This window comes from Pyxicephalus adspersus, chromosome 4 (assembly GCF_032062135.1).
Source record: "Pyxicephalus adspersus chromosome 4, UCB_Pads_2.0, whole genome shotgun sequence".
Classification (NCBI taxonomy): Eukaryota; Metazoa; Chordata; class Amphibia; order Anura; family Pyxicephalidae; genus Pyxicephalus; species Pyxicephalus adspersus.
The window spans coordinates 120,014,091-120,034,015 of NC_092861.1; the positions used below are offsets into that span (position 1 = coordinate 120,014,091).

The following is a 19,925-nucleotide window of genomic DNA, read 5'->3' on the forward strand; positions in this document are numbered from 1 at the left end:
TTTTGAATAAATATTTTTATGACAACCAGTCATTGTTATAGAGTGACCAATTCTGCCATCTAGGGGCGAACTAGGTGAAGTTCCATAGACAATTTCTTTAGCACCGGTAGGTGCACTAAACGTAGCTTTTTTTTTAAAAAAAGGTGAACATTCTTTTTAAGTCCCTGCTGCTCATCCTGCTTCAAGAATTATGTCTTTGATGCTTAGTGTGTGGTAGTAGTTGAGTAATTTGTTGAGGTCCGGTAACTGCAGTAATCTCCAGCAGTCCCATGTAATATTCTCTCTCTAATGGTCTGTAGTATGTATGCCCCAAGTCTCTGATGTCTCCAGCAATATGCTTTTAGTCGCTGATAGGCTTCTGCAGCACAGCATATAAATTACGTTTTATGTGCAGCCACTTGGGACCTTGTATCTAGTAAGTTAACAACCACGGCCAAGGCCATGTGTGACCCTCCTAGAGCAGCCTGATATTTTATTCCAGCATTCAAGTATGATGGCAAGGATATAAATTCTGGTGTATACAGGTGGTGAAGGGACCATACTACCTAACCAATTTCTTCTGACAAACTACCATTATATACTCTGTACTTTTAACTACATTTAATCACCAGGCTTTTGCATAGTCAAAGTATTTTATACCTTATAGATTAGGTCATATTTGGAAGTTTTATACTTTACATTGCTTAGGAAGGGTACATCATCTGTGATCTGTTGTTGCCTATGTCCTGCAGGTAGCAGGAACCACTGAATTCTGCAGGAGACACAATAGAAAGAAACTTCCAGAAGAGTTCTCTTTAGGTAGTGGAAAGGTTTTATGTTTTTATTTTTTTTCTGCATAGATAACTTTCTTTTAGTGACAATTTTAGTGTCCATTTAAATATGCTTCAAGTGTTCACTCTTTGTCTATATTCTCTATTTCAGAAAACCATAGAAAGTTTAATATCATTGAATTGTATTTGTTTATTTTTATTCAAGTTCATATGTGTCTGAAATAATTTTACTTGTGGCATGGTAATTAAAATCCTGTGGGTATGTGTATTATGGTTTATGCGTGCAGTGTTTACTGAGAGTAAGTTCATACTTTATTTATTCATGCCCCTTTAAATAATGCCTAATATTCAGTGCAATGTTGCCGCACTAATTTTTGCCTCATATTGGGCCTGATTTATTAAGCTCCCCAAGGCTGGAGACTATAAACTTTTATCAGTAAAGCTGGGTGATCCAGTAAACCTGAAATAGATCTGGTTTGGGATTGAAAACATTTGCTAACAACTATCAAATAAATGATACATTAATAAATCCATTCCAGGTTTGCTGGATCACCCAGCTTCACTGATGAAAGTGTATCCTCTCCAGCCTTGGAGAACTATAATAAATCAGGGCCAATGTCTCTGGGCTGAGTGCCACACTTTCTCAAGTTCTGAAGTTGGGAGAAATGTGAAAGGTGCGTGTTATATTGTGAGCCATTTTGTGAATACTAACTTGGCTTGACTGTGGAATGAACTCCTGATGTCTTTATTTGGTCTGGGCTTTTCTGATAACTTGCTGATAGTTATCCAGCTTAGCTCTAGGATTTCTTTCTCCAGCTGCTTTTTGCTCTGACCATCTGCCGGGTTCCTGATCTTTTGGCCAAAACCCGACTAGACCTCTGCCCTATGACTTAGTATTCCACCTTTTTGACTGTTAACTGGCACCAGTGGGGTTATCTCAGGGGCTTCAGTCTGAGAATTACCTTGAAAGTCAAACCAATTTGCAACACTGGGATGATTCTACGGTGAAGTCTGACCAGCAGGCATTTCTAGAACCCAAGCCTCAGAGACCTTTCTGCTGTCTCATACCGACACTAATTATTTACCTGGATCTATATTATTACACAAAAACTAATTTTGGGGCCTGGGGATTAATGTCAGTGCTAATATCTCACACCATATGCAGGAGCAGAGACTAGGTTTGTATCTAGGGGGCCTTGGCTATTAGAATTGAATTACTACAAGAGTAGAGCTTGTTTATTTAGGAAAGTAAATAGTCAGTTAAAAAAAAAGGTTTGTTGACTTAGCAAAGCAAATATTAGTAATTAAGGTTAACCTGTTTTTAGTAGCACTGATGCATGAGTATAGTTAAATGCATGAATGCAGATATATTGTCTACTGAACTGATGTTAAAGGTGCGTGTCAAATCAAGAATGTATTTCTGCATTTTATTAACTTTACAATTTTAATTTTATTAAAGAAGGATTACAATTCCTGTCTGGAGTTAACTTTTTTTACAGGACTCCGAAAGAACAAAAAGTAAAGACAATTTCATAAAATTGGCATCAACAACACCAAAAGGTTTCTAATGCGTCCTCAGGTAGACAATGCAATAGAAAAGTTTTGGATTGACGTAAACACCTTATAAAAGCCTTTCGCACATGTGTTAAGCATTGTGTCTATGGCTATTTATGTTATTTTGTGTTCAATACTTCATTGTTGCTGGGCTTTTAGAATGTCGTAGACCTGATGTATTTGAATGAAAGCCAAATTAACACAATTCTCTGGGTAAGTTGGTAATTTCAAAATGACTTTCTGACAGTTGAAGTGCCAGTTTATAAAATGTCAGAATACTTGAATGTGAAGTGCCTTTGTAACCACAGCCTCTTCACATAAATAGGCCTATATACGGCAATGTAAAGAGCAATTTTATTATTCTGAAAAGAACAAATCATCTAACAACCAATCACATTTCCCATTTTATAACACCAAAGAAGTCCAAATGATCCACGATGATTGCTGAGGTGTACACTATGTTTTTTGTCTTGGTAAAGCATTCAGTTTGTCATTAATTCAAATGCAAGAATCAATCATTTGGTAAAGTGTATGCAGAGGGTTTTTGTATTGAATAGAATAGGAAAGGGTTTGGAGTTTCTCTGCTGGGGAATCTCAATCTTTTATTTGTCATGGTGACATTATATAATAGGATGATTTTACTAGGTATTTTCCATGTATGAGGTTTATCTATTTAAATTCTGCTATGCTGATATTTAGTGTGATGGTGGTTAATGTCGTAGATTAGGATATATTCCATTCACTTTCTCTGTTCATTTAAATTGTGCCTATAGCTTTATCCTCTGATGATTGCATGTCCCAGACATAAAATGAATACTTTGGAACACAACACAATTTAGCAATACATTTGCTTATAAACAATCATATCTTCCTGTGTATGACGAGTCCGAAGTTGCAGTCTCTGACTGCTGTTAAAATGGGAATGTACATGCATACATATATAAAGACAGGCAAGTGCATGATGCTGCATAGTTCTGAAGAAGTGGCCAATATCCGTAAAACACGTGGTCTGTAACTCTGATGTGACGTGGATATTAGAATACCCCAGGCCTTCATTTATCCTTCTTATTTCACCTTTACATTTTGCCTAGCATAGGTTGGGGTATATAAATGTTTTGTTGTATATTGTTTTATTTTATACATATATATATATTGTGTTTATATACACTGTATACATAATTGTTTTTCTTTTTGATCTGAGTCCTTCTTTAAAAAAGGTGTTCACCTGTTTGAATGCCTGAGATTTTTCCATAACCATTTTCTAATATACATGAGAATTGTGATTAGGTTGGCTTCACTGCCTAATACTAATAATATTACTCACTAAATATTTTGCATATATAATTTTTTGTTAATTATGGTAAATTATTCATCACAATGAAAGGGATTTGCAATGTATGTATGTATATAAAGAATCTGTTGGCTATGTAATAACTAAATGTTTTTATATAAATTACCTTTACATTAAATTGTTGAGATGTCTAACATACTTTGAAAGAGTTAGGTTATATACCGTATAGAATAATTGATCTTCCAAACCTGCACACAGTGTTGGAATGAGCATTTTGACCATGTGCTTTTACCTTGAAAGTTTGGTTTCTGAGGAAGAAAAATAAAACGAGAAACATTAAAAGACAAAAAATGAAGGACATTGAAGGAGAAAGGAGAGAAGAGGCAGATTTAAGGAGACAGAATTTTTTTTTTTCTTGTGCACTTCGACTATGTACATGTCAGATGACTCTCAGCAGATACGAGCTGTCCGGCTCGTCTCAGACGAGAATCTGATGTGTACAGAGGTCGCCCGACATCATTCATGGATCCGTCCTGGAGTGTCCATGAACAACAGAAGATGAATGACCACAATAGAAGAGAAGGGAGGGGAGCACAGAGGGGTGCTGCTCGCTCATTCTCCCCCCTCTCCTCTCCACAGAACAAAACGACACTGCATGTACAGTGTCGTTCATTCATCTTTCAGTCGTTTGTTGCTGAAAACGATTGTGAAAGATCATAATCTAGCGTGTGTACCCAGCCTAAGTGTTATTGGTTAATTGTTTGTTTCAAATGTATGTTCACCTGTTCTGTAATTTTGTTTCCAGTTTGTCCTGCATCTGTAATCCTAATATTCCTTCTTGTATGAAAACTGGCCTTGTTGTAATCTGTGACTCCATAGGTGCTCCAAGGGTCCACGGGGATGCACGTCATAGATAACTATACCATAAACTTTATGAAAACTTCTACTTTGCAAAACTACAAGATGAAGCCTGGCCTAGCTGCAGGGTTTGCCTGTGAACGCAAATCTTGATTGCAAAATTATTATATTTTAAAAAAGACTTTTAGATACAGCATACAGTAGTTCCATGTTGTATTCATTCTACCATTAAATGTAGACCCTCTACAGTATTTTATAGCACTGTAATTTCTCACTCAAAGTTAAAATTGATTTGATGGCAAAAAAGCAGAATCTAAAGTTAAAATTGGGGGATTTCACACATCCCTTTTACTCTTAACAAACCACAAAAAGGACCTATTTAAAGGGTAATACCCAGAAAGCAGGGCGTGCAATGAGTGTATTGATAGGAGACAAACAGAAAGAAGCTCATTAGTTTGCTTCTATTCTTTCTCAGTCATAGTGAAAGGGGAAATCCTGTAAATGTTATTCGAGTAGAACTAGCTCAGGTCTCCTACCCTGCCATGATTGTGCTGTGGTGTGGAGTGGCTGTGTAAAACCCACGACTGGATAAACAGAAATATAAATCCTTTGGCAAGTGAAACAGCTCACGTTTATGAATTTCATCTGTTAAGAGGTAAAATGCGTTGGAGTCAGTCATTTTTATGAAGTTTATACATTTATAAACTGATACTTTAACCACCCGACCGTTAAACCCGACCTTGGTTCGGGTTAAAAAAAATTACAATTATCGATAAACCCGAACTTTTCTCACTGTATGAAAATACAGTGAGAAAAGTTTGGGTTTATCGATCACTTACCTGGTCCCGCTGCGATCATCCAGCGTCGTGTTCCAGCGTCGTCCTCCAGCGTCGGGTGCCTTCTCCGAGAAGAAGAAGCCGGCCGGCTTCTTCTCCGTCCGTAGCGTGTGAGTTTCCCTCGGCGATGACGTCGGGGCGTGTGCGAGAAATTCAAATTGAAACTCATTCAAACACATTTTGTATTAGATTCAATACAAACTCCTGTATCCAATCCAATACAAAATATTTCAAAATAAATACAAAGTATGTAATTGGTAAATTCAAACTCTCATTTTGTATTGGATTGGATACAGGAGTTTGTATTCAATCCAATACAAAATGAGAGTTTGAATTTTGTTCTGATTTTGTATTGGATTGAATACAAAGTCCTCTATCCAATCCAATACAAAATAATAGAAAATATATTTATGTGGTTTTGTCTATAGGTATGTGACGGACACTAGGGAGGTGTTTTAGAAAAATATATTATTATACAGTATACCGAATTATCGCATTTTCAGTATTTTTCATTTATTTATGTATTCTTGTTTAAGCTGATTTTTGTGTTTTTTATTTAATTTTATTAAAAGTAATTTTTTTTTTTTTTTACATGATTGTGTGTTTCAAACATTTTTTATATTCATGATATCTACTAGAACCCTGTTCAGACATATTTCTGTAAGTTACAAGTCTACAATTTAAAAAAAAAAATTTCATGAAAAACAGTGTAACGCTTTTGGAACAGAAATCTAGACATCAGTGTAACGCCCAGGTGGTTAAACCAGTGGTCGCCAACCTTTTTGGACCGTCAGACAACAAAATTTACCGCGCATGTGCGAGGAGCCCGGTGTCACTCAAATGGGAAAAAACCTTCCCTTTAGTGATGTCATAATGCCAGAACCTGCCAACTCTCCCATCGCAGGTTTGAACCTGCGATAGGAGAGTGGGTGGGTTTTGTTCAGAGACACAACCCTTCCCCGAGCCTGCGATGTCTCCAGGAGATGTAGTCCGCGGCTTTGGAAGGTGGGCCCCCCCAAAGCAGCATTGGTGACCGCTGCTTTAAACTATAACATTTTTTTATAAAAGGACACAGAGAAAGGGTAAATCATCCAACAGGCATATAGATACACATAAAGACCTATTATCGATTCCAACTCAATCTAAAAGTAAACAAACTGTTTTGGCTTGAGATAAATGAATATGAAACATAAATATCAATGTAAATTAATGCTGTTCAGGTGAAAACAATGCCTAACAAATCTTCCCCTAGGACTAAGTTAAATTCTACACTACATGTGCAAGTGGAAATCTCAATGTTGTAGTAAGAACAATTAGGCAGACTTGCTGATTTAATCAAAACGCCTTCCAGCTATATCATGCAGGTCCACCATTAATCATGCTTACGAGCGGAGCTCAGTGCTTCCCTCCAAGTTTTGCTCCAAGTACTGCAAAGCAGATGTCATGATAGCCAATAAGTAATAATTTTTCATACGCATTTCACCGTTAGCACATAGCATCCAGAAACTTTAATTTATGGCCATGGAAACATTTTTTTCCAGACTCATTAACTTTTATAATGCAACAATATTCATTTCTGCATTGAAAGTGCAGCAGAAGCAATTTAGAAGCCACGATTGTTCATCAGTAGTTTATAATTTAAAAGATGTGGTTTTTAATTTACAACTTTTCAATCGATTCAGGGAGGGTGTGCAGCCTTCTGTTAAAGCAAATGATTTTTTTTACTTGCAAATTCAGAAAATGAGATAAATAGCAATATAAATTCATGGCAGATTGTTTATCAAAAGAACAGGGATTTGTTGAAGGCAAACAATAGCTATGGTATGGTAAAAAGAAGCACAAGTACATTGCCAGAAATTTAGTACTGAGCCTTGATTATAGTTGTTGCACATTATGGAAGTGACCCCAAAAGGCTCCTTTAGTACCATAGTGTTAAAACCAACAACAGAGACATCTATGCATGCTTGTGCAAATGTTCAAGACAGACCAATAACCATTTACTCTTGAGATCTCTTCACACCTACCCTGGGTGTTATTGCAAAAAAATTGGGTAAAGCAGCCTACTAAAGCAAGCAATTTAGGACAGTGAGCCTGATTTATTAAAGCTCTCCAAGATTGTAGAGGATACAATTTCATCAGTGAACTGGGTGATCCAGCAAACCTGGAATGGATTAAAGTCATTGGCTTATTGTTAGAAAATGTTTTCAATCCTGGGCCAGATCTATTCCAGATTCGCTGGATCACCCATGTTCACTGATGAAAGTGTATCTTCTCCAGCCTTGGAGAACTTCAATTAATTAGGCCCAGTGTAAGTGTGTGATGATTGGAGCAGCATAACACTGTGAAAGAAGCAGGTTTATACTTAGCGAACTTGCTTATTGGCCTCTGCTAAAACCTTGGTCTCTTTCAGAGTTCCCAACACCAATACTACACCTGGCTTATTGTATTGAATAGCATACCCCTCCAACTTTCTTTTTGTTGTTGTATTGAAAGTGACTAGGGGTCAGCTGGAAAAGCCAAGGAGACCAATGGGGTGCTTACTATATGAAACACCAGAGAAGTCAAATAGTATTGCAATGGAGCAAAGTTTTAGCACCGTCGTAGCCACCAGACAGGTATGTATAAACCTGCTTCTTTCACAATCTTGTGCTCCTTTTTCTGTCTTTCCTTAATTTTTAAATGGGCTGCCAACTCCCTCCCCAAAAACATAAGGAACATTACAGAAAAACCTTTTTCTTTCAATCATAACATAGGACTGCTTCTCATCTGTGTGTTGTGGTGCACAGAAATGCATGTGCAATAAAGTGAGCTTGCAAAGTATGTTAGGGTGGCATTAAAATAAATGGCAATGAAACAAAGATGTTATAAAATAACGCATGTTTTAGCCTATTACTACAACACATATGTATGAAGCCAGCCTTTCAGATTCTGCATTAATTTTCAGTCCAAATGGAATACACCACACAAATCTTCCTTACTGTTGGTGATGCAGAGGGCTTAAGGATTCCTGAATTAGATGGGATCAATAGTTAATTGAACATATTCTACAACAGAGAGTATTCAGCATGACTAATTCACCCATACAGTAATTAGTGCAACAGCTTGTGAATTGATCACAGACCACTGTACTTGTGATTTGACAGCAAGGACCTAGCCAACTAACATCTCCTATGTGTATTTCACAGAGTGCTAAATTGTGACCATTTGTGTTCTGAATAAATCATTGCAACTTAGTGAGTGAGTCTGCCACCTTTGTAAAGTCCAACAAATCTGTAGTTTTGGTGAACCTGACTTTCTCTGATGACTATACTATTGTATACCGAGTACATGCACAGATGTCACATATCCGATTACACACAAAATGTGGAAACTGAGCTGCTGCTTCAGGTCTCTTAACAGAGTTACAAATATGAAAAATTTGGGAAGGCCTATGTCAAATATTTAGTTGCTGATGGTTAGGTATGTGCAAAGCCATACATAACATTATGTTACTCTACTTCAAATTATCTCCATAATAAATTAAGCTTTAAAAACATAAGTCCTTGAAGGAAATTTACAGGTAAGGAGCTAGCAAAACTTGGATTGCCTTCAAATATCCTTATTCACGGGGTATGGGAAAGTAGGTAGGTTTTATAACACAATGGAGCATGATTGCTTATCATGAGCTCTAGACACTAAGTCAGCTTTTTTTGTGTGAAATATTTCTAAGTTTTTTCGTGTGAAATATTTGCTCTAAATATGCAAATGTAATGTTCTAGATGTTCAGTGCTCACAAGCAATTTCAATGTTTTAGTTATAGATGTGATTCAACAGTTTACGTACCATGTGTGTTCCACTGTCAACTATAGTAACTTACTAAAAGTAAAATCTGAGAAAATAAAAAAAGATTTGTACTCAATATGCATTATAACAAAAATTATACAAGAGATGTCACATACAAATGAACAAGCTCCTTTTATTTCTGACAATCCTTGGACAAATGAACTCTACTTATTAAGCACTTTACACTTTTGCACACTATTGTACATATAAAGAAAATGTTATGTGCCTTCCAGTCCTTCAATATTTAGTACAGATATGGAGCGCTTTATAGTGGCAACTTTATTGTAATGTGTCCTTTTGAAATGTGAGCCACACATGAAAGAAACAGCTCAAGATAATGACACAAATGAAGAACGAGGTGACAGCTGCTCCATGGCCATTCTCCTTACAGACCGACATATTTCAGATCTTCAATGACCTCCCCTTTTAACAGTAGACCAAACAGAGGGTTTTATTCCCTGGGTCACTTTAACATCATCCCAGTCTAGTGGGATATCAAGTAGATTCTCTTCAGGTTCAGGAATTGTTGAAAGGGGTCCCTGAGGTGAGGAAACAATTTTAGGGAAGGGACCACGTTCTTCTCTAAACTCCACAACATGAAGGCCTTTCCTGTTCGCCAGTTCTTGATGGGTTTCCTGTTTAACAAAACAAATGACTGTTTAGACTGTTTAATAGTAAAAATCTTACTGTTTTGAAAATCAAAGTGCCTGAAAGGAAATTGTCCATATCAAGAGCAACAAATATTATAAAATGAACACAAACAGCCGGTAAATGTGGAACTAGGAAGAATTTATTTAACTTGCTTGCTTGGTGGTATGAACTTCCTGCTGTGAAGCATATAGATGATATAGGATCTTGTAATAAGGCAAAAAAGGAGTACAGTTGTGATCATAATAATAGCGATGTGTTTAAAAAAGCGAATAAAGCTCCAAATCTTTATAATAGCTTTTATTTCCATACACACGAATGCACTGGGAACACTGCACATTCGATTTCAAATCAAAACGTGAAGAAAAATGATCAACTTTGTGTTATTCCTTTACAGAAAGTTAAGAAAAGGGAATAAAAGGCTCTTCAATAAAATATCAGTGTCTACATTCTTCTTTACAAACTCAAATATTTACTGTATAAACTGAAAATGTTTCAAGGTTTTGCTTTCCTTTCAATCGTTGAATGATTATATAGTTGTATAATCACGGTTTCTGAGAACTTCTGCACATCTGTGTTGCATGTATTCAACCAACTTCTGGCACCTGCAAACAGGTAATCCAGACCAGGATGATTGGACAGCATTCTAAAATACTTCTGCATTTATTGGTTTTTCCTCAGAAGCAGCATTTGGGATTACTGCACAAATTTTCTGTTGAATAGAAGGCCACAGATTGGGCTGGCCACACCATAACTACAAACTTGTTGGTCTGGAAGCAATATGATGCCTCTTGCCAATAACCTGGCTTTGCAAAGGCATCTTCTAATTTAACAGTACTGATCATTGGCTGAATCTGCTAATTTGGCTTTTCTTCTATGTATTTATATGGTAGTTTTCCATTTTCTTCAAATTCTTTTAGGGGTTTGCTTGCTAATTTAAAGCATTTCAGATATTTTAGCTTAGCAGCCTATCATTTTCTGCACTTCTTATATATGTTTTACCCACTCCAATCAATGTTTTATTTATAATATGCTGTTTTTCTGAACAATATCTGGAATGACCCATTTTACTCAGATTTTCGGACAACTGCACTATAACCAGCATGTACATTTGCTGCCTTCCTTAAATAAGGGCCATAGTTGACACTGTTTTGTTGCAGAAAGAGTGACCTCACTAAACTGAACTCAACACTGCTATTATTTTGAACAAGCAAATACATTGTGTTTTCAAAAAACGATTCAATTACACAAAATCTGCAGCATGCATGACTGCTGTATCTCTTGGTTTTCTAATATACCTACTACTAAATGATTAGCCATGTAGAAATATAACTTCCACCAAAAACAGTGATTGATCAGGTTATTGATGCTGGACTGCTATTATTTTGAACACAACTGTACAAGGGTGAAAAGTGAACTGCGTTAATGTGATTATGTCACATGATGTGATATGATACTGTACTGGTTTATGGTGGTGAGGCTTGAGGTTAGTTTAAAACGAATCATGTTTTTTTTTTTTTTTTAGGAACTCTACTGTGTATGCTTGTCTTTGCCATTAGTTATGCACTATCCACAAATACTAAAGCATTAGTGTTGTTAGCATCGTGCACACATAATTGTGGACTTCATTTGGCTTCCTCTTTCCCAAAACTACTTTAAATTCTATTTTATTAAATTTAAGCTGTAGTAGTTGGCTTTTGTCCCAGCCAGTCCTCAAATGCAGCAGAAAATGTAGGGACCTTAAAGCTACTATTCAACTATGATGTGGTATTTGACACAGACCAGGGGGGTCTGGGAGAACTTCCCTCACTTTTCCACTTGTCTCACTATGTTTTTGAGATCAGCGAGTACATTTTTGGGAGGTAGAGGGGAAATTTGTGCTGATGGTGAGATACAGTTTTATTTTAAAGTACATGTTTATTTTCATACATTTACATGTTTTGGTATGTGTACTGAATGGAATTCGGGCTTGGGAGCAGATTTAACTTGAATTCCATTCCTGTGTCTTACGTGCTTCTGTCCGTTACATTTTGCTACTCTACGACTTCTGCACTTGTGTATTATGTTCTCCTGACCTAATAGACTTTGTGTGTTACATTTTCCCTGTCCCCAATACACTTTGTGTGTTACATACTTCTGACCCCTGAATTTAGTGTGCTACTTATACCAGTCCCAATCACAACAGAGCTATAATATGACTTGCATTACAAACTACAGACCCCTGCACTTTGTGCATTATGTACTTTTACCTCTACAGGTTGTCTATCATTTATTTCTGACCCTTGTGTCATACGCCTAACCCGGTGCTTTGCACATTAGGTACTCCTAAACACTGCAATCTCTCTGCATTACATGTTCCTGTATTGTGTGCGTTATACCTAAACTCTGTGTGTTAAACACTCTGGACCCCTGCTTGCTGTGTTTTAACATTCATGACCACTATATTTTGTGTCTTACACAAATCTGACAGCTGCGCTATATAACTTTAATAGTTCTGGCTGCAAAATTGTCACTTTGGCAAAAAGAAATGGTGTCTACATCCATGGCTGAAAACAAACACTATGCTTTTCAGAATTTTGAGGAAGTGCCTTGTATGTTTTAGGACTACATAGTTTAATATAATGATTATTATTTTATTCACGTCCAGATTTGTACTTTATAATGACATACCTGCTGGGTCAAACCCTTGAAAAGTGCCCTTGTAAGGTTATGCAGATTGTGAGAACCTGACACCTTGGCATACATGTCCTTGATGCCAATCAGTTTACAGATGGTGATGATTGCTCTATGGCAATGGAGACCATAACCTAAGAAAATATACACAAAATAAGATGTTTACATACTGTAAATGTAGTAAAAGTGAAATAAGGTACACATTTTCCAGTTTTCCCTTAAATATAAAAAGTAGACACACATCATAAAAAACATATTAAACAACAATAAATTTTTTTTTAACAACCCCACAATCCCTACAAGAAAAGCTAGTACCAACACAATTCTCCCATGCACCTAAAGATCTAAACCTGGTACAAACTCCAAGCTGTACATAGGAAAAAAAATATATTACTAACTAACGGCATCGGCAATGGTAAACAACCCCGTCCTGCTAAAACCTTCTGCAATGTTTACAATTATCAGCCTGAATGCAATGTGTACAATGTGTACAAAGGTAATGAGGCAACTACCAGCTTTTGAGGAAATGGCACATGCCACAATACACTTTAGGCAAATACTAAAGACCTCTGAATAGATCACAGATCATTACATTGGGTATGTAGTTGCAAGGTATTACATTGGTTTTTTTTTACTACCACATACAATTTATATATATATATATATATATATAATTATATATAGTACATTCACACACGTTCAGATGAGAGACTCTTTTTTTGTGTTCGAGTATATGTTTTAATTGTTTCTATCATCACTGGCTGTGCTTTGTGATTAGCTAAGCAGTTGCACAACAGAGACTACTGTCTTTAACAAGCACTGTTGTAATGCAGCGAGTCCGAAGCTACTCTTTCTACTCTTGGACACTTATTTTATTAAGACATTACTGTTTAAAAGTTTTTTATAGGAATATTAGATATTTAAAGATCACTGTTCCTGGGGCCTTGGAATAGGAAATCAATTACCAAAATATAATATATTCCCCACAAAAAAAATTTTAAACATCCTAATTTAATGTACTGTTTACAAAAAAACAAAACTGACAAAATGCAAGACCCCATTACAATGTCCTCAGCATCCCATCATTCATGAATCAGTATTTAGTAAATGTAAAATGTAGTAAAAGTAAATGTAAAATATACCTGTAATCTAACAGGTATACTTACCTCACTTCTGGCGTCTGCCCTCGGGGGCCCAGGCAATTTAAATTGACCTTACATTTTACTAAATTGTCTGCTTTAAATCCTTAATCTGTCTGCCCAGTATCTCCAGACTTTAAAGTTTTGAAAACGCAAGGAAGGATTAGGAAAAAGAATTAAAAATCTGCAAAGTGTCACAGCAATGAGGCTATTAGAGGCTGCATTAGAGAGATTTCCCTCCAAAAAATAAAATAAAGAGTTTGGGGTGAACAAACACAAGTACACCAGAAAATTTGCAAATCCGAATCTTACTGAGAGCTATGTTAAAAAGCAGATAATGAATATATTCATACCAATTGGTTGCTGTGATAAAGTTTGCTTGTGTGCTAAATTTTGATTGACTGCTTTGGGTTCACAATGTAGCACTAAGGCATGGTAAAATGTACACCGAGCTGCACACATGCATCTTAGGAAAAGATAAGCTTTTAGAGCACAAGAGAGACATTTATCACGCAATAAAAGTCTGTCAGCACCTTGGGAAGGTCTTGTGTTTTGGGTATTTTTGCAGCTTTAAAACACTTCGAATTTAATTGGCTGCTTTGGGTCACAACTCTGTTGTTTTTTGCACTGCTTTCTATAAATGAAACTCAAGTGCAATCAAAACCACTCATTAATAGCCAATCAATTCTGAAATACAAGGGAGTGTGCCTAAAAGAGCAAGGCTTATCGCACCAAAATAAAAACAGTCATTTTAAAACCTTTGAAGTCTGTGATTTAGTTTGATATTTTGTGGCTTTCAAAACATAATGGTGTGTTATTATGGTGAAAAAAGCAAACATAAGCTTGGTCCCGTAGCATCCTGCAGTTCTTTTACAGCATTTGATACCCTGTCACAGAAACTGTAATAGGTGTCAGTGGTCAATGCTGGGTAAATAGGAGTGCCTGCCCCTTGTTTTTTTTTTTTTTTTTACTGTGGCAGCAAAAATATTCCTACAGATCTTATGTCTAAAAGAGCAATGTCAGCATTAAATTATAGTTCAATCTGTGGGAACACAGAGTTTCCAACAGCCTATACTAAACATACTACAGGAACAATTTAAAAGAAAGGAAAGTGGAGTCCAGTGTGCTAAATTAAACATTTCAACCATCTAGTAAATTAAAGTGTGATGAATAGCCTTTTAAAGATCATTCAGATGAAAATGTGTACCGAGTTTGTTCTCCTTGCTGCAGCAGAGAAATCAATATATTCTATACCAAGTAAAAATGATTCGTGGTTCTTCTAGTTTGTTTTTTCAATTATAGTTTAGAAGAAAAAGGATTATAGAGCAGGATAAAATTCTCTGCTATATTAGAATTTTTCCTGTTACAACAGACAGAATTGCTGTACAAGCCAATACTTTGCATCCTCAAGATTAGTGTATGGTGATCAACAAAAATTTTCTCAGGCAGCAAGCTGCATAACAATAAATTGGATATTACTATCCAGTTGATAAAAAGTGAGATTTCTGACAGGAAGTCTATCAGGTTTGCCATACAAAGGTGAACTTTACTTTCCTTCATCCATCACAATCCCTGAATAGGCAGGGTGACAATGCCATACTAAGTGGGGGAGGAGTTTGAATGTTGATGCAAAACTAAACCCAATGTATACTCACATGACCTAGCTCTGTACAGGTGGGATTTTATTCAATCCTAGCAACTGTAAGTGAAGCCAGGATATTCCGGCAGCTGATACGATTTTGACAGCTGAAGCAAGTGATCAGCCGGGTAAGTATGTTTTAGAGGAAAAGGGACATTGCCTGTTCATTTCTGAAACAAAACCCTGTCTGATCACACATTTTTTGAAGTGTAACTTCTTGTAAGTTATGCTTTAGGTGTTAAAGACATTTGTAAGTTAAATACTCACTTATTATTCTATCTTTTTGAAGTTTTGTGTTTTTGGCCATTGATTAGATGGCCTAGGATGATCCAAGTCCCACACATGTGCAAGTGAGATAATTTAATTCGGCACCCCAAAAATGTACATTGAACTACATATGCATCTTAGTGTACTTTTAGGGAAACAGGAGGTTTTAGAGCAGAAGAGAGATATTCATCCTGCAATAAAGTCTGTTAGCGCTATCGCTGGGAACTCTTTGGGAACTTTATGTTTTCACTTTAGGCTAAGCACACTAAAAACATTCGAGCTTATTTAATAACAAGTGAATAATCTCTACAAAATGATGAATAATGGTAAATACTGAAAAAAATAAACAATTACCTGAATTTTGTTTCTTCATTTTAATTGTTGTTCTCTTAAATTTTGTTGTAATGTCATGATATACTGAAAACAAAAATAGGAAATAATTGTTAACCTTATTACCACTATACAAAGAATAATAAAAGAAAACACAATGACTATGATGGGAAGTGAGGAAAACATTTACCACCAATATTTTAATTTTTAATATTCACAGGCAAACATCAAATGTCAATCTTGTTTTTTTTGGTCTGTAATTTTATGTATATGCATCCTAGCAGGCACTGTTGGAACTACACATCTTTTTAGAAACAGTGATTGGAAATACTAAAGAATCTTATCCAGCTTGTTTTGTTTCCTAGTTCCAGATGTGTTAAAAATATGTCTTCTCCTCACCTCTGAGTTCATGTTTATATCATTACAGACAGATGCTTTGGAAACCTAAATGCAAGACTGACTTCTTTGATCTTATCTTAGGGCACCTCCAACCCAAAAGCTCATATTTTCCCTGTTTTTAAAGACACATAGGATACTTCACATTAGACAAAAATATCCCTGTCACATGTTCAATGCAGTTTCAATTTGCCACCCAATTATAGTCCTGCAGGAATGGTGTTTTAAATTCACAGGTAGGAAAAATGTTAATTTCAAATTAACATACGCCATAAAGAAACCTCTCTTTTGCTGCAGCAAGCATATCTATATAATATATATACATCTATATATTGATGGTAATTAAGAATCAAAAGTTTGAATGTGGTCGTATTCAACAAGTTAAACATAGATGGGTGCTTTATAACATAATTAACCACTACCTCAGTGTTTTTACAAACAATCTGCTGCATGAGATAAAAAATGAAGGCCATTTTGAGAGTGTAAATAGAAAGCAAGCCATATACTTATTCACTTGCAGCAAGGAAATCTTCAGCCAATAATATTACCTGTGCTAGAAACAAGTGTCAGTAACTGCTGGATAAATGGCAGGGAAGGTGTGAGCTGTGTTATAGGTAGCAGTTGCTACAAATTGGACTGACAAGCACCTGTCAGTGATATACAATACACCTGCAGACTTCGGAAAACGTACAGGATTTTAACATGGAGCTTTTGGCTCTAAATACTACAGAATCTGGGAAATTGAACTAAAGGGTATAAGAGGATTAAGGCAGACTGGGGCCCTAAGAATAGTAGAAGCTTTGGTCCCCTTATCTTTTTGATTGCACTAGGCACAGAGCAGTCGACCCCTCGTTCACAATGTCTTTTGCAAAGTGACAGAACGGTGCAAAGATTTGATCTTTGGGCTATACACACCGGTTTCCTGTAAGAGCACAAGGGTTGGGGCTGGTTCTCTTGTCCATCAATTAAGTCCTAGGCTAATGCCTAGGTAAGATTGTGGCTAACAACAAAGGCACAGTTGTGAGGTGTGGAATCAGATGATTGAAGAACTGTGCTCTTCAGGGGAGGGAAGCATTAAAAACATCCAAAAGTAGGAAATGTAAAGGTTTCTTGGGCAACCATTCTCTCCAAAAATTCAACAAGTAGGTGAATTAGATCTCCTATTTTGTAGAGTTTTTTTCTTTCTAATTTCTATTTCAACTAAAGGATCTCTTTGTATAAAAATGCAATATCTGCCTTGCTGTCTGCACCTGACCCTCACCCCCAAAAAACAGCAGTACAAAAAACACTTACTTTGAAACTACATATCACACACAAAAGTAGCTCCAATTTGAACTTGCATTTGTAATCAGAATTGACAGATGTTTGCTGCACTTTCTATCAGATCATACATTTGCAAAGAAAGTGAATATCAGAAAAAACATATTGTGCTGGCTCTGTTGATAAATGACAGCAAGTGTGTAGCTGTGTATGGTCCTACTCTGTTAGAAGTCAGCAGAGGACGACCAGTATAAAATAAAAAGGAACTGGCCTGGACAGCTAATGCCACCCTGCCCCCTGGGTTTGTCTGTCCTAAGGATTAACTAAAACAAGGCCAAAGCAAAAGAAAAGTGACACTGTTTGACAGAAAACACTACATCTTTTTCCAAAACTCAGATGATAAACTTACTGGTATGATTGTTGTAAAGTTCTATGTAATGCAAATAGTGGATAGCTCTGTTCTTTGCCTATGACAAGAAAGAATGGAGTACAAGCTTAAAATATGCATACATCTGGAAAATTTAGAAAGCATATACTGCATTTGTGTTCTGCCAGTGACACGGAAGCAAGGAACCTACAAAGACAAAGGTTATGCCGTGCAAAACAAGGGCTGAGACAAAGTTAAAATTATAATAAAAATATAATATAAAATTAAAAATAATAACCATTTTTAAACTCCCCCACCCATCTTCTTTTGTCTCCTAAACCCTCATTACTTCCCACCACTCCATAACTCCCCTCCTATTGTGTGATACTTCTCCCACCTCCTAGATTGGAAGCTCTTCGGGGCAGGGTCCTCTCCTCCTGTGTCACTCTTGTGTGCTACTTTCCCCTACTTATTAGTATGTAGGCTCTTTAGGGCAGGGTCCTCTCCTCCCGCTGTCTCATTGTTTGCATCTGTCTATCATTTGCAACTGATATTTAATGTACAGGTTTGCGTAATAGGTTGGTGCTTTAATAAAACAGTATAATAATAATATTAAGTTACCCACTGACAACAATAAGCCATTACTATGCTTCCTGCTGGGGCATTCATTCAACCACTGACCCTAGAGCACTCTTCCTACCATTGACCCCAAGGGATTTATTTTTATTACCACAGTGCAACCCTCCTATAGTCTGAAAGCCTGTAAACTGATTGTTTAAAAAGAAATTTGCTTTAAAGTAGCTTTTCTTTTAAAATAGGTGATACAACAAGTAAAAAAAACAAAAACATAAAATGTATTTTAAAATGGGCCAAATACGGAATCTGTAAATTATTTATAAAGATGTTTACAGTCCTCCCCCAATTTTGGTCTGTTACGCAGCACTATCTAGCAATAATTGATAAATGCAATATAAAAATTAAAGCTGCTATCCCTTGATAAATCATGATACATAATATAACAATTTCATACTTTTCTGAGTGCTATCGCTCTGTCACTGGCTTTTCCAACCGCAAAACCTGTAAAGAAAAATAATTGCATTCGATTATCACAATACAAATATAGCAAATTCTTTGTAGTTCCAGTTTTTACATAACCAAAATTCTTTTAATTAGAGGTAAGTCAGTTAGTATAAAACAAGGTTAAAATTAGGCATATATAAATAGACCGATATTAGGGTCTGTGGGTGAGAAGTTACAAGAGGTACTTTGACTTGAGGGGGCTATTTTCAGATGTGGAAAATGATAATCACATCACATCTTCACTGCCCAGATGAATGTAGCAATATTGCACATCAATGAGCCTGTAAATTAGTATTTTCAGGCCTCTTGAAATAAAAGAATGAAACCGTTTTAATTACTTTTCCTCATATCACAATTCAAACATGTGCAAGTTTATTAAAGGTATTTTAATAATGTGTTGCAAATAGGTCATTGTCATCAGCATCCCTTAAAAAAAAAAAATAAGCTTTTGTTCATTTTCACCTAACCTGCTTTCCTGTGATTTGCAATGTCCAAAGCTGGCATAGTTGTATCAGAGAGCTCCAATTTGAGTGCTTAGGTTAGCCGTTGTTGAAGGTGAGCAAGGTATGTAGAATAACCCACATCAAAACCGCTAAGTCCCCATAACAGAAATTATCTGTAAAGTTGATGTCTGAATGTCACATTTGCTGACAAGTTAATGGAGAGAGGATCATGCAGAGCGTGTTTCAGTACATCCCCTGCAGGAATGGCACTGCCAAGTAATTGCACACTTTGAAATATTCATTCTACACTGAAAATTTGTTCTGATTATAGTTAGCATGTAAATTGCATTAAGGCTTTTAGGACAATCCTCTTCCAAGATGACAGCTTTTTTTTTTTTTCGATTAAAATTGGAATGGCTACCCATTCTCACTTTCATAACTTTTAAAGGTTATGAAAAAAGAAAAAAAAACTTAGCTTAGCATAAGCAATGTATGAAGTGACAGTTGCGATTTTAACAGTAAAAGTCACTGGTCAAAGGTTTTGAATGCCAC

General features: G+C 36.2%; 1 protein-coding gene across 1 annotated transcript in view; it reads right to left on the reverse strand.

Annotated features, from left to right (window-relative positions):
• Positions 1-9,244: 9,244 nt before the first annotated feature.
• MRPS5 (mitochondrial ribosomal protein S5) overlaps positions 9,245-19,925 on the reverse strand; it is a 63,861-nt gene continuing 53,180 nt past the window's right edge. The window contains exons 7-11 of the mRNA XM_072409476.1: positions 18,881-18,927; positions 17,893-17,950; positions 15,852-15,914; positions 12,450-12,586; positions 9,245-9,766 (exon numbers count right to left, since the gene is read on the reverse strand). Of these exons, the coding sequence (XP_072265577.1) occupies positions 9,542-9,766; positions 12,450-12,586; positions 15,852-15,914; positions 17,893-17,950; positions 18,881-18,927 (530 nt within the window). The 3' untranslated portion in view covers positions 9,245-9,541. The remainder of the gene's footprint in view (positions 9,767-12,449; positions 12,587-15,851; positions 15,915-17,892; positions 17,951-18,880; positions 18,928-19,925) is intronic.